General features: G+C 41.3%; 1 protein-coding gene across 3 annotated transcripts in view; it reads right to left on the reverse strand.

Moving 5' to 3' along the window:
* SLC35E3 (solute carrier family 35 member E3) overlaps positions 1–14,823 on the reverse strand; it is a 29,727-nt gene extending 14,904 nt beyond the window's left edge. For 2 of the 3 annotated variants that reach the window (XM_054718877.1, XM_008148777.3), the window contains exons 1-4: positions 14,217–14,823; positions 13,240–13,350; positions 8,573–8,731; positions 3,901–3,983 (exon numbers count right to left, since the gene is read on the reverse strand). In XM_054718877.1, the coding sequence (XP_054574852.1) occupies positions 3,901–3,983; positions 8,573–8,731; positions 13,240–13,350; positions 14,217–14,618 (755 nt within the window). In that variant the 5' untranslated portion in view covers positions 14,619–14,823. Of the gene's footprint in view, positions 1–3,230; positions 3,629–3,900; positions 3,984–8,572; positions 8,732–13,239; positions 13,351–14,216 lie in introns of those variants that run through there. The other variant, XM_054718876.1, reaches the window with a different exon arrangement.
* Between the last annotated feature and the right edge of the window lie 224 nt (positions 14,824–15,047).

Genomic DNA, 15,047 nt, shown 5'->3' on the forward strand with positions numbered 1-15,047 from the left:
GCCAGGCACTAAGCACCATATGTGTTAGCTATAATAATAGTTATCAGCAGCAGTATTTATGCATAATAAACACCTGTCAGGAGGTGCCTGACACATAGTCTCTCAAACACTCAAAACAACCAACCACCATTTCGTAGATATTCCATTTCATAAGTGATGAGAATGAGGTCCGAGAGCTCTTACAGCTTGCTCAGGCCCACAGGTAGGGGCAGAGCCGGCGTATGTGCACCTGGATCTGCCTGACCTCAAAGCCTAGGCTCTTTCCTCTGTTCTGGGGCCGACTGAGCAGCCTGGACGTTCCTCTAGGCAGGGAAATGCTGGCGTGGCACAGGGTTACCTGAGCTTGCCTGACCCAACAGAGGAGATTTCCTCAGAGACAGAGGGTCTTCCCAAGGATGGTCATGAGAACGTGAGAACTATGCTTCGTTTCCAAGGATGAGCTATCTTCAAGTGCACTGGCTCTAACACTTTGGCATTTCTTTATCCCCCAGCCTCTTTTAAGTAGATCATGATGTGTTAAAGGTATTTATACAGCCGAGGCCGGTTTGGCTCAGTGGATAGAGTGTCGGCCTGCGGACTCAAGGGTCCCAGGTTCGATTCCGGTCAAGGGCATGTGCCTTGGTTGCGGGCACATCCCCAGTGGGGGGTGTGCAGGAGGCAGCTGATCGATGTTTCTCTCTCATCGATGTTTCTAACTCTCTATCCCTCTCTCTTTCTCTCTGTAAAAAATCAATAAAATATATTTAAAAAAAAAGGTATTTATACAAGAGGGAAGGCTAACTTAAAGAAATTCTTCAGTGAATCCCTTTGTCAATAAAATAAGGAGCAGCTATACTTGATATTTACAAGTCCTCTCTCTAATTTTCCACTCGTTAAGCGTTCACTTCAGCACCCTGAAAGCTCTTCTCAAAACTGTCAGGACCTCCACCTTGTGAAACCCCTCCATGGGTTACCAGTCTCGCTCGCACCTCCTGTCGGTGGCATTCCTGCTCACTTGGTTGCTACAGCACTCTCCTTCCTTTCCACCTTGGTCGCTCCTTCCCTGTCTCTTCCGCTTAGCTCCTCTCGTCCCTCTGAACTCTAAACACTGAATGACGCAGGATTCAATCTTTGGGCGTCTTTTCTTTTACTTGTTTGCTTGGCCATCTCAACCAGTCTCACCACTTTAAACCACTGGCTCTCTCTGGACCTTCCCCAGCTAAGACCCTGAGCTTCCAGACTTGTTCACCCAAAATAGCACCCGCTCTTCCTCCCCACCCCCAAACCTCAGGGCTGTCCCAACCCAGCCGATGGCAACTCCATTCTACCAGGTGCTCAGGACAAAAACCAAATGAGTCAACCTTGTTTTCCCTCATATTCTCCACATCCAATTTGTCAGAAAACCTGCTGGTTCTACTTAAATATATCCAGCCCTGGCCGGTGTGGCTCAGTTGGTTGGGCGTCTTCCCGTGCACTGAAAGGTCACTGGTTCAATTCCCAGTGAGGACACATGCCCCGGTTGAGGGCTCAATGCCTGGTAGGGGGTATGCAGGAGGCAGTCAATTGGTATTCTGCTCTCACATCAATGTTTCTCCCTCTCCCTCTCCTTTCCTGTCTCTCTAAGAAAAATCAATAAAAATATTTTAAGAAATATCCAGAATCCAATAACTTCTCACTGTATCCACTGCTACCATCCTGGAACCAAACCACTGTTATTTCCAAATTAGAATATTACAATGGCCTCGGCAATTTCCTTTCCTGCCTTGCTTCATGTAGTCCAGTTGTTTGGCTCCAGGATGGAAGCAGTGGATCTAGTGAGGGGTGGATTCTGCCACCTAGACAAGGTCTGATACATGACTGGGGACAGGGAGTGCCACTGGTATCTACAGAGGCCAGGGATGCTGCCAAACATTCTACAATGCATAGGACAGGTCCCTGCAACAAAGAATTGTCTGCTAAAAAGGTCAACAGCACTGATTTGGGAAACCCTGCTTTATTCTTGACACAGTGGACCAGAGTGACTCTATCTATCTATCTATCTATCTATCTATCTATCTATCTATCTATCTATCTATCTAAAAGCCTAATATGCTAAGTGTCCGTCCGACCGTTCGACCAGTTGCTATGACATGCACTGACCACCAGGGAGCAGACGCTCCGACCAGTAGGTTAGCTTGCTGCTGGGGTCCAGCTGATCGGGACTGGGCAAGACAGGCCGGACATGCCCTGGAACCCTCCCACGGTCCCTCCCCTGCTGGCCAATCTCCCACAGTCCCTCCCCAGCCTCTAAAATATTTCTTCTAATTAATTTTGTTTCAATGTGCACGAATCCGTGCACTGGGCCTCTAGCTAGAACATAAGTAAAATCATGTCATTTCTCTGCTCAAAACTCCAGCGGCTTCCCTTCTCACTCAGAGGGACAGTCCTCTGTAAGAGCTCTGCCTCACCTGGCTCCCTGTCACCTCTCAGTCCTACTCCACACCTCCCTCTGCGCTTCCTGCTCAAACCACAAGGGCTCCCTTGTTCCTTAGGGCTCCCCACCTGCCGTTCCTTCGTTCCCTTGCCTGGAATGCTATTCATCCTGATCTGCCTGGAGCAACCTCTTTCCCTCCAGGTCTTTACTCAAAAGGCCCCTTCTTACAGAGGCCTTCCTGACTTCTCTCCCTAAAATTTCACTCTGCCCGCAACATTTCACATCCTCATCCCTGCTTTATTTTTTCTCCCTGGCACTTAACACTATCTAACACAAATCTGTATATTTTCTTTTTGTGTTTTGTTGATAGCCTGTTTAAGCCCATGAGAACAAAGTTTTTTGTCTATTTCATTACATCTCCAGTGCCTGACATACAGTAGATATTCAATATGTAAATATTAAGTCAATGAACAGTTTACAGTGGGTGTTCAATAAATGTTTGTTGAATGCATAAGGGCACACACTTGGATGCCTTGACGTGGCAGCATGGTACAGTAGTTTGGGGGCTAGACTGCATGGTTTGAAATCTAGATGAACACTTCTCAGCTACATGACCTCGAATTATCGACACTCTCTGCACCTCAACTTCCTCCTCTGCAAAATAAAGTAATAGAATTTACCTCACAGAGCTGCTGTGAGAACTAAATGCCTAACATACCCAAGGTGATTGGAAAAGTACCTGGCACAAAATAAACATTTATTAAGTGTTGATCTTTTAAAAAATGATTATTATTGCTGTTACTTATTGATAGTTGGCAAGTAGGATGCTTTTTTACTTTGATGACATAACATTACTAAACTACCTCTCTGATGTAAAAAAATCCATTCTTTGCATTTGCCTAAGAGTGGAGCAAAGTGAAATGAGAAAAGAAACAGAATGACAAGCAGAATGTTAAGAACTGGTAGTTGAGTTTGATTCAGACCTTCAGGGAATGACTTCATTTCTTAAATACTGAGAAAAACAGGCACACCCATATCCACATAAGTACAAAACCATATGCTGGAATTCAGAGGTCACATGCCAATTTCAGAGGCCTTGGTATATTTTGTTATGTGGATAACCACACCTCTACTTTATTACTATAGATAACTGAGAATTGACTGACGACCCAAGCATCCATCCCATTATTCAACCCACAAATATTTATTTAACCCCACTGTGCAAGAAATGGTTCTCTATGTTAATTTTGATAAGGGAAATAGTCATCTATGACTTGAGAAAATGAAAAAATGTTCATGATATAGAAAGCTAATCCATTTTCCCAGTTCACATTTCTTTAAATTTCTATAGACTTTAGTGTGGAATGAGATGATTAAAGATTAAAAATAACTCACTCTACTCAATTCTGGCCATGCAGTAGTAATTGTCAGACTCAAGGAAGTTAATGTGATGGCGTATTAGGAAATATAAAAGACTACGCATTTGTAAGTCATTAGGAAAAGGATACGTGACTGGTGAAGTGTTCCCAATGATCCAATAGATTGATAAGTTCACCATGAAAGCTATTACTCCGGATAGAAGCACCATAAGCTACAAATAAACCAAAAGAATCATTAATGCAGCTTCCATCATTATAATCTTCAAGGGAAAATACATTTCATTAGGCATTCCTAAAAACTCAAATATCAACCATTACGAACAAATTTTTAAAAAGAATCAATTTAAACTCTGGCTGATGTGGCTCAGTTGGTTGGGCACTGTCCCTTCACCAGGAGGTTGCCGGTTTGATTTCTGGTCAAGGGCACATGCTTAGATCTGGGGCTCGGTCCTTAGTAGGGGGTGTGTAGGAGGCAGCTTATCATCGAAATTGTGCTCTCACATTGATGTTTCTCTCTATCTCCCTCTCTCCCTTCCTCTCTCTAAAAATCAATAAACTATTCTTTTTTTAAAAAATGAATCAATTTGAAAGACAACAAGAATTGAAGGTAAAAGAATAGAATGAATAATATTCAGAAATGTAATTTTGTCTAAAAAAACTCAAAGGAGCCCTGACCGGTTTGGCTCAGTGGATAGAGCGTCGGCCTGCGGACTCAAGGGTCCCAGGTTCGATTCCAGTCAAGGGGCATGTACCTTGGTTGCGGGCACAATCCCAGTAGGGGGTGTGCAGGAGGCAGCTGATTGATGTTTCTCTCTCATCAATGTTTCTAACTCTCTATCCCTCTTCCTTCCTCTCTGTAAAAAGTCAATAAAATATATATAAAAAAAAAAAAAACTCAAAGGAAAATTCTCCAATAATATCCTGCCTCTGAATGTGAATATCCAGGTTCATTTTCTTATCCATCTGAAGAAAAATTACTTTAAAAAAATTTATTATAAAAGTAATACATATTTATTATAGAAAAATCAGAAAATAAATATAAACATAAAATAATTCTTATAACCCCAACCATCAACTACTATTAATACTTTGGCATATATCCTTCCAGATCTTTCTTCTATTGAATTGCTCATATTTGTTCTTATTTACATCAAATCAATATGTATTCATTGGATATCTACAAAACGAGGCCACGCCTTGTGAGGAACACAGTATGTTCTCGTCCTCAAAGAGCTTAGAAAACACTTAAGGACACAAAGTCATGGTAATCATAGCTTACACTTACATAGTCATTATTACGTGCCAAGAATTGTTCTGAATGTTTTACATATATTAATTCATTTAATCCTCACAAACCCCACGAGGTAGTAAAATATTATTCCTTTTTATAGACGAGAAAACAACACAGTGAAGTGAAGTAATCTGCCTGAGATCACACAGCCAAGAAGTGGCAGGGCTGAGATTTAAACCCAGCAATCTGGTAATGGAAACCCTGCTCTTAACCCACTCTGTTAGGCTACCTCTTCGCCACATGAAAGTGAGAGTGCAAGGCAAGATTTCTGGCTCAGGCAATAAAAGAATATGAGCTACCTCATTTATAGGTAAACAGACAATATAGGTTCTATATGAATCTCTAGGCAGGACACACCATTTTGGGCTGGGATAATGAGAAAAGTCTTTGGATTTCAAATGTATGTGTCCATTAAAGAAAAAAGAGGGGGCAGGATTTCAAGCAGAGGGAACAGTATGGGTCAAAGCATGGAGGTATGAAAACAAAGGTACATGCATAGGATAGTGAATAAGACAATTTGGCTGAGGACTGGGGAACAAAGTGGGTGAACCACTGTATACACATACAACATTCTGTTCAAACCCATCTCACAATTTTATTTTAAAAGTTGTAAAGTTATTTGCTATTTCTAAAATAAGAGAGTTTAGATAAAATATTAGTTATGATTTTAATTAGTAAGAAGTTTACATTCCAACGAGATGAGTAAGTCATATTTGAAGATTCTTTTGTCCCATGTCGGTTTTTTCAGTTTCAGATCAGCACAGTCATAAGAGGCCTAGTAGAGTTGGATTTGTGTCTTATTTAGGTAAAAAGAGTAATCCGTCATTTGTCTTACAAAAGTGAGGCCCATTACATTTTCTTTCCTTTATCTTATTTTTTTATTAAATTGATTGGGGTGACACTGGTCATAAATTTTCAATTAAGAGAAACTTGCTCCTTAAATATTTTAAAATATATATATTGTATTGACTTTTACAGAGAGAAAGGGAGAGTAATAGAGAGTTAAAAACATTGATGAGAGAGAAACATCAATCAGCTGCCTCCTATACGCCCCCTACTGGGGATTGAGCCCGCAACCAAGGTACATGCCCTTGACCAGAATAGAACCCTGGACCTTTCAGTCTAAGGGCCGACATTCTATCCTCTGAGCCAAACTGGTTAGGGCAACGCCTTGAAGATTTTAAAAACTGTTTCTAGAAATATATCATTGTTAATTTTATTGAGTTCACAGGATGTTACATACCTATTTTTGATGACTTAGCATTAAAAATACAATTACAAGCTCTACTTTGAGGCAATGATGCCCTCTAGGGACATTAAAGAAGGAAGGTGACTTTCCCTTATTTAAATGGCCTTGGGCCTGCTGTGCACTAAGTTTCTTTGACTTGCCTTCTGGCCTTTCTGCTGGGATAATGCCCTCTTCTTTCAAATCTGTTAGAGGACCTATGGCAAAAAACCTCTCCCTTTCTAACTTAAGATGTCTAAGCTTCAATGGTTTGAAGACCAGATCACTAAGATGGTTAGAACTTTTGTAAAATTAATAGGAAATATCTGACAGAGGGGACAGCAATTTCTACTTTGGAAAAAAGGGTTTATGTTGGTGGGGGCTTACTCAGGGTGGGAATGGCTGGGGGGTGGGGTCAAGCAGGGAAAAAGGACACATATGTAAAATTTTACACAATAATAAAAAAAAAAAGGGTTTATGTCAAAGCACATGAATTTAAAACAACTATCAATCTGCTTACAGGCAGCACAGTGGATTGGTTAAGAATATGGGCTTCAGAGCCAGAAAGCATCGATTCAAATTCTAGCTCTGCTTACTAGCGTAGGATCTCAAGTCACTTACTTAACTCTGTCTCTGTTTCCTCATCAGTCAATATAGGGAGAAAATAGAATGGATCCACACAATAAAATTGTTGTAAGTAAGTTAATATTTGCAAAGTGCTTAGAACAGAGCCTAAAATAGACTAAGGGTTATGTAAGTTTGATAAGTTAACACCACTAACAAAAAAAGACATTCCTATTGACTGTGTTCCAAAGGTTACATGGGAAGCAGACATTCCTTCCCTAAATGGGGATTATACTTTCTAACTTAAAATGTCACTGAAGTACATATCCCTTTGATCTGGCAATTCTACTCTTAGGATTCTATTTCATTAAAAAAGGTACCAGTTCACCCTAGCCGGTTTGGCTCAGTGGCTAGAGCATCCGCCTATGGACTGAAGGGTCCCAGGTTCTTATTCTGGTCAAGGGCACATGCCTGGGTTGCAGGCTCGATCCCCAGTAGGGGGCGTGCAGGAGGCAGCCAATCAATGATTCCCTCTTATCATTGATGTTTTTATCTCTCTCTCTCCCTTCCTCTCTGAAATTAATAAAATATATATACATTTTTAAAAAAGAGTTACTTAAAAAAAAAGATACATTCATGAGATATTACATGAGAAAAGTTAGATACAGAAAATCATGTGATATGCCATTTTTGTAACAAAACAAATGTTTATTTACGTATAAATACATGTGTGCTTTGTGTATGTTGATATATGGGTATGTATACCAAGGAGAAAAATATGAAAGAACAAATACTAAATGTTGACATGACTTACTTCAAGGAACAGGAATGGGATAATGAGATGTGGAAGTGTGCATGGGTAGGAGTACTGGGGAAAAGGAATCCATGATAAAAAAAAAAAGCATATATGGTAAGGATCCATGCATATAAAATTATACATCCACACATACCAACACACATACATGTGTGTGTTTATGTATCTGAAAAATAGGTACATGAAATAATCATGAAAATGATAAAGGTGATTATCTTGGTTCTAGAGGACCTTCACTTTCTTTACATTTTTATGTATGTTCAAAATCTATACAATGACCATGTACTATTTATATTATCAAAACAAGGGAGCTCCCATAAGACTGTCAGCTGATTTCTCAACAGAAACATTTCAGGCCAGAAGGGAATGGCACAAAATATTCAGAGTGATGAAAAGCAAGGACCTACAACCAAGACTACTCTACCCCACAAGGCTTGAAGGAGAAATAAAGAGCTTTCCAGATAAGAAAAAGCTAAAGGAGTTCATTACCACTAAACCAACATTACAAGAAATGTTAATGGACTTCTTTAATAAGAAAGAAGATAAAAACAAAAACAAAATCAATAAGCCTATATTTTCACTGTAAAAAAAGTAAAATAAAAATAGATGCCTGAATTATTTGTGGGCTATGGCTTTGAGTGGTCAGAACAGTAATCAGGCATCAGCAGACCTGAATTTTAGGCCTGGTTTTGTCACTATCTGTCTGACCCTAAGCAAGTCCCTTAATCTTCATGCCTCAGTTTCTTCATCTAAAAAATAATCCTTACTTTGCTTCCCTGAAAGGATAATGATGAATATTAAATGTGAGAATGGATCTGAAATAGTGCTCTGAACATTAAAATTGCATTAATAATGGAGGGATTGTTATCATCTTGTTTCTTAGACACAAAAAAACATTAGAACTCACCAAAGCAGAAACTGACCAGGGGCTGAAGAGTCCTCCTTCTCCAAACAGTGGCTCAAAGAAGGGCACGGCGACCAGCAACATGCCCGATGACATTGGAGCCTGGTAGTACAGCAGCTGCATTGAGTTAACTTGCAATTCATGCTGTTTGGCTCCTACCCACTGAAAATTAGGAGATAAAACCAGTTAGGCAGAAAAAAAAAATAGCATTACTCACTATAAAGCAAAGATGCAACTCTAGCCCCAAAGATGGGAATGTGGGGCACAGGGCTGGGGGAAGAGTAAATGCCTGATTATGCTACAAAATTTCAAAGGTCAATAACATATACAAATATTCTTTTTTTTTTTTTAAATATATTTTATTGATTTTTCACAGAGAGAAAGGTAGAGGGATAGAGAGCTAGAAACATCGATGAGAGAGATACATCAATCAGCTGCCTCCTGCACACCCCCCACCGGGGATGTGCCCACAACCAGTGTACATGCCCTTGACTGGAATCGAACCTGGGACCTTTCAGTCCGCAGACCGACGCTCTATCCACTGAGCCAAACCGGTTTCGGCCATATACAAATATTCTTAAAGGACCTTGGATGAGAGGAGCTTTATTAATTCAGTGTCTGATGATGTATTTTTTTTTTTCCCTAGAGAAAGGGAGGGACCTCGTTTATTAACACTAGTGGACTCCGGGAATTCTTTTCTTTTCTTTTTTTTTTCTCAGTTTAGTTTTTCTTTCTTTCTTTTGATCATGTATTTTCTTCTGAATTATAAAGGAGAAGAAAAAGAGCCTCTCTTCCCTCCCGATTCTAGTAAATGGGGAAGTCCATGCATACATGAGCCCACAAGCATGAGATCTCAGGAAAATATGGCAGGAATGGAAATTTTAGTCATTAGTAGGAATACAGATGCAGTGTCCGACTTCATTTCTTTCTAAAATGCTCCCCCGCCCCCCCCCCCGCTGAAACCGGTTTGGCTCAATGGATAGAGCATCGGCCTGCGGACTCAAGGGTCCCAGGTTCGATTCCAGTCAAGGGCATGTGCCTTGGTGGCGGGCACATCCCCAGTAGGGGGTGTGCAGGAGGCAGCTGATCGATGTTTCTCTCTCATCGATGTTTCTAATTCTCTATCCCTCTCTCTTCCTCGCTGTAAAATATCAATAAAATATATATTTTAAAAAAATAAAATAAAATAAAATGCCCCCCCCCAAAAAAAAACAACAAAAAACTGGGGGACAGGGCAGACTAATTAGAGACGGACAGGAACCTCAGTTACCCCAGGTGGCTGCCCATGTATGTGGCAGAAAGGTGTGTGAGGTCTTTCAATTCACTCTAAAACGCCCAGTCAATGGTAAAAGGAATCTTTCTCTTTATGGATGACTTTTCTACGGGTAATCTCCCGATAATACACGTCAAGAAATGAGATGATCACAAACCCTAAACAACTATATCATTCAGCAGAACCAGCACCTCAAAGCCAAATCCCACCAGTCCTTTAAATGCTTCGCAATTATAACTGTTTAAAGAAAGCTTGATAGGACCATTTGAATAAGATCTGGCAAAAACAGCCAGGCCTTTGAATAACCGCTCCTACATAATTCTTTTTCCTGTAGGTCTGGGTATCCTATTACATATACTCTACGTCTACAGAAATTCACCAACACAAAAATAAAAGAGCAAGAAACCTGACACATACTCCTGCCCGCCTTAACTAACAGTCTTCTGTGACGATGAAGGACAAAGAATTGATTCTTCTGCTGCTGCTGGCTCCTTGGGGCACCGCAGTGAGCAAAAACGAATGCAGAGTGTACGCTGTCCCTCTGGCAGCCTCGCCAGGCAGCTGGGTATCTCTGACACAGAACCGCCTGGTGAGTCAGGGCTTCTACTTCCTCTTCTTGAAACTGCTCCCTCAAAGGGCACCATCACTCCGATCGCTACATCCAAAGGACTCCCTTCCAATCTCCTCCTGCTGGAGCTCTCTGCACAATCTGCCAAGTTCTCTTGGAAGAAGCTGACCTCTGGTTTGCACTGCTTCCTTCCTCACCTCTTCCTTCACTTGCTGTTTTTAAGGTTGGTGTCTGGCCTTCCTCTTTTAACTCCCTCACTGATTTCTATTACTATCTGCTGACATCTATAGCTCTGACCTCTTTCCTAGAGCATCCTTAAACACATCTTCAACGGTTTCTGAGTCATCTTCACCAGCAAGCATGTCAAACTCGCGGCTGGTGGGCCGCATGCCTTGTTTATTTAAAGAGGAAACTTCCTTTTACCATTGACTGGGCTTTTTAAAGTGAACTGAAAGACCTCACATACCTTTCTAGCCTCATTTATTTAAAAGAGGCATGCGGCCCACCTGTCGCGAGTTTGACATGCTTGAGTCAGGACTCATTTAAAATCAAGCTCATTTCTTCCTTCCCCAAATTAATTCCTCTTGTGTTGCTCCAATAATTGATATAATCTCCTCCAAGGATCAGACTCCTTGCTTTCCTTACTCTCACATTCAGTCAGGTCCCACTAATTCTTTCTTTAAAAGGCTTCTGGAGTGTTTTTCCTGACCTATTATTCCACTACCACTGTGCTTGTTCAGCACCCTCCTGCCTTCGCCCTGAACCATGGAGAGCTTCCGAACTGTCACACTTCCTTCCCTCTCTTATTCATTCTTCATTACCAAGAGTTATTTTTTCTAAAACACAGGGAATGATCAAGTGACTGCCCTATCCACATTCCTTTCCTAGTGCCTGCAGGGTGAAGAGCACACTTCCTTCTCAGGACAGCTAAGACTCCGCCTTCTGGTCCCACCCACCCCTCAGCCTTGTCCTTCCACAAGGCCACTACGGTCTCACCAAACAAATCAAGTTCTCTAAGAATGCCCCATCATCGCAAAGAAAGACCTCCGCTATATTTATTTGCTAAGCAAATTGTTCACTTTTCCATGAAGACTTAACTCACCACCTTCTGGGGTAGAACTGCCACTTCCTCCCTGGTGTACCTCAGAACTTTCCTCATACCCTGAGCTATCCTACTTGTGATTAGCTGTCTAAACGTGTTTCTTCAATACTGAATTGTAGCTGCTTTTCATCTTTATATCCTCAAGGCTAAGCATAAAGCAGAGGAAATACCTACTGAATGAATGAATGAGTCAACAGTCTTTCTACAACAGTCTTTCTATAAAGCTGATCATTCATCTTTTAACTCCTTTTAATGCCCCAGCAGAAATAACTAAGAAATTATACCTGGTTACAATGAGAAAATACAACTTTCTTTAAAATGAATTTTGGGGAAATATACCTATTTTGTAACAGTACTTTTAACACTTACTAATAATGGAGAACTCTGCCCATGTGTTAGTCTACAATCATTCCTTGCTCAATCTCATTTCAAATATCTACCTGAGGGATATCGAATCCTTTGATTCTAATCTGTAACATGTTGGGACTTGTGTGAACAAAAATGTCCATAATGGCACGAACGGTGAGTGCTCTGAATTTAAATTATATATAATGAATACAAGAAAGCCTAATGTTCAACAAATAAAAGTTCTTGCCATATTTAATAAATATTTAATCCACACTGGGCCAAAAAAGAAAGTTCATTTAGCAGAAAAGAATGCTCATTTACTTTATATGTATAATTTTCTTAAAGCACAAAGCTGAGCTTCCTATGCTTACTCTCTGCAGTAAAAGAATTTCTGGGAGCCAGTGACAAGACTGAGTGGGCGCTCACCCTTTCATGCCTCTGGTGTCTTTTTTATACTGCTTCTCTGCCACTAAAATGTGTATTCAACCCCAAAATGTTTACATAACCATGTTTCTGAGTGATTAGTATTATAAAGTTTAAGATGCTAAGGCTGTATCATTAAACTCCTAACACTCAGTAAGAATGCCTTAGTTTATAACTAGTGGATGTTTGCAAGAAAAGTAAAATTGGTTACGCATTTTTGACTCTAATTTCCCCATGCAGGCACACCCAGAATTTTCAGTCCAAGGTTTTCAGTATAGAGAAAATACTGTTTCACTGTACCCTACACCAACTTACTTCCCCGCCCAATATAAAAAACAAAAAATATACTTGTTCAGATTTTATGGTAATGAAGTAAGTGGATCCATGAACAAATTTTTAATGAATGCCTGCTATATAGGCAAGACACTGTGCTAGTACAAGAAGTGAAATACCCATTGCTGTAAAATATTGATATAGATAAATTATTCGAAGCCAATATACAAGTTGTAACAGGAGCATATTTTTTGAGGCAAAGATTTATAAATCTGTAATTTTCCTTTCCCATTCAAATTTTTGAAAGTGTACTCACTTTTTTCATAATGTTATAATTAAAGAGTAAGTGATACATGTAACCAATGAACTCAGTCCTCAAGCAAAAAGTCTTATTACTCGTTTTGTGGAGATTTCCCAGAAAATAATGTAACACCACCCCAAACTCAAACTGTTAAGCATGGGTATCATACACTTACAAACAGGTAGGTAGGTATTTGGTGAGCATCACACACCCAAGTTTCTCTGTCTCCTTTCTTCTCTTCACCTTGAGTCAGACAATTTATGCAATGATGCTTTCTTCCTAACAGTCTATTGTCTCTATACTGTATTTTATAAACCTTGGGATACAGCTTCAATTATGAAATCTGCTAAAAAGGCACATAAAGAAAAAAAAAATTACCAACCACTTGATAAAGGGATGTAACTAAAACACCAAGAGCAGCAAACACCATTCCAAGGAAATTAAACTTCACATCGTAATAAGAATTTAGGATTACACCTAAAGTTATAGGAATCTGTAAAGAAAAAGAGGTAAATGTTGTTCAGATTAAGTCCAAGAGTATTCTTTTCATGGTGTCTTACAAAGTTAATTTAACAGAAAACATCACTAGGAAACAATGAACCTCTATACATTTTTCTTTTCTCTTTGAAAACATTGACTGTTAATCCTGTTTCCTCAAAGTTAAATATGATAGTTCTCATTGTGTTCACATTTAATTCTATTTAAAAATTTGGGTAATGAGTTAATGCACTGCACTTTGTAAGAAATGGAAACCATATGCAGGGACATAGGAGGAAAAGAACCCCCAAATTAGTGTCTAAACAACATATAAACATAAACATATACCAACAGCATTTGGATCTTAAATATTGTAAATTATTAAGTGCTAAAGTTATTTTAGTCCATTTCCTTATACTTATAGATGCAGAAATCAGTGCAGAATGTCGCTGCTGACATAGTCTGAGACATATTTTATCTTAAACCTTTAACGTTTATCATACATGGTTTGGTTCCCCTGGGGGAGGTGGGCTGTTTTTGGTTTGAGAGTTTGCAGATATCTGATTCACTGAATTGCACTACCCAATACAGCTTTCTTTTCTTCCCGATCACAGCATTTAAGGATATCCAACACACAGTAGTTACTAAAATGCACAAGCACACTTCTAGGCTAAGAGCCCAATCGAGTGTCAAGATGGCTTTTTTTTTCCATCTCCCCCAAATAAGCCTTAAAACTGACATGCCCACAGATGACACATGTGTGGATTTCAAGACGATGGAAAAAAAGCGTGGCCCAAGGTTCAACATTCAAATTCCCGGTGTAACGGGCAGTCCAGGAGGTGGGATGTTAGAGGAGCGCCAGGCGAAGCTGAAGCTACTCACCAGCGTGAGCTGTATTTTGGTGGAAAAGGTTTTCTTGTAGCAGAGGGTCTGGATCACTATGATCACCGGCGTGGTCATGGCCTTGGCCAGCTGATAGGTGCCGATGGTGTTGTTCTGCAGAGAGAGGTTGGTGAAGACCACGAAGCCACAGAAGCTGAGGGCCAGGAGGAGGAGCTTGGAAGGCGGCAGACTCTTGGGGGCAAAGATGTTCAGCTTCTGGCAGAGGTACAAGCCCAGCCAGGTGACCACAAAGTGCACCAGGGTCAGGCTCATGTTGGGGAAGCCGTGGTGCACATAGATCCATTTGTTGAGGAACACGATGCAGATGGACACCAGCAGGTTGAGCAGGAGCCCGGCGGCGATGCGCCCGTTGCCCCTCACTCTCTCCGCCAGCGATGCCATGACCCCCACGAAGCCGGGGCCCTTCAGCCTCCGACAGGGACGCCCCGCCTGCCTCCGGCGGCCCTTGCCCTCCTCCTCCGCGGCCGTGTCCCCGCAGCTGCTGGCTTCAGCTTCTGGCCGGCTGGAGGGTCCCGGGCGAGCCACGGCAGAGTACACATGCTCTGCCACCGCCCATTGAGCCCGCGACTACGCGGCAGCACGTCCCGCGCGCCCCGCCCCTTGCCACGTGACTCGGGGCGCCCGCGATTCCGCCCCCAGCTGGGAGCCGGGCGGCCGCTACCCTGCGCAGGCGCATTGGGCTCTGGGTGCGCACAGCGGCTTACTCCGTTACCTGTTCCCCCTTAGCCGCCTAACCTGGACCCTGCGGGGCCCATCTGAGCTTCCTTTGATGTGTGGTATTTTCTGTGTGTCGGTTGAGTCCACTTGCTA

The sequence above is a fragment of the Eptesicus fuscus genome, chromosome 7, assembly GCF_027574615.1.
Source record: "Eptesicus fuscus isolate TK198812 chromosome 7, DD_ASM_mEF_20220401, whole genome shotgun sequence".
Classification (NCBI taxonomy): domain Eukaryota; kingdom Metazoa; phylum Chordata; class Mammalia; order Chiroptera; family Vespertilionidae; genus Eptesicus; species Eptesicus fuscus.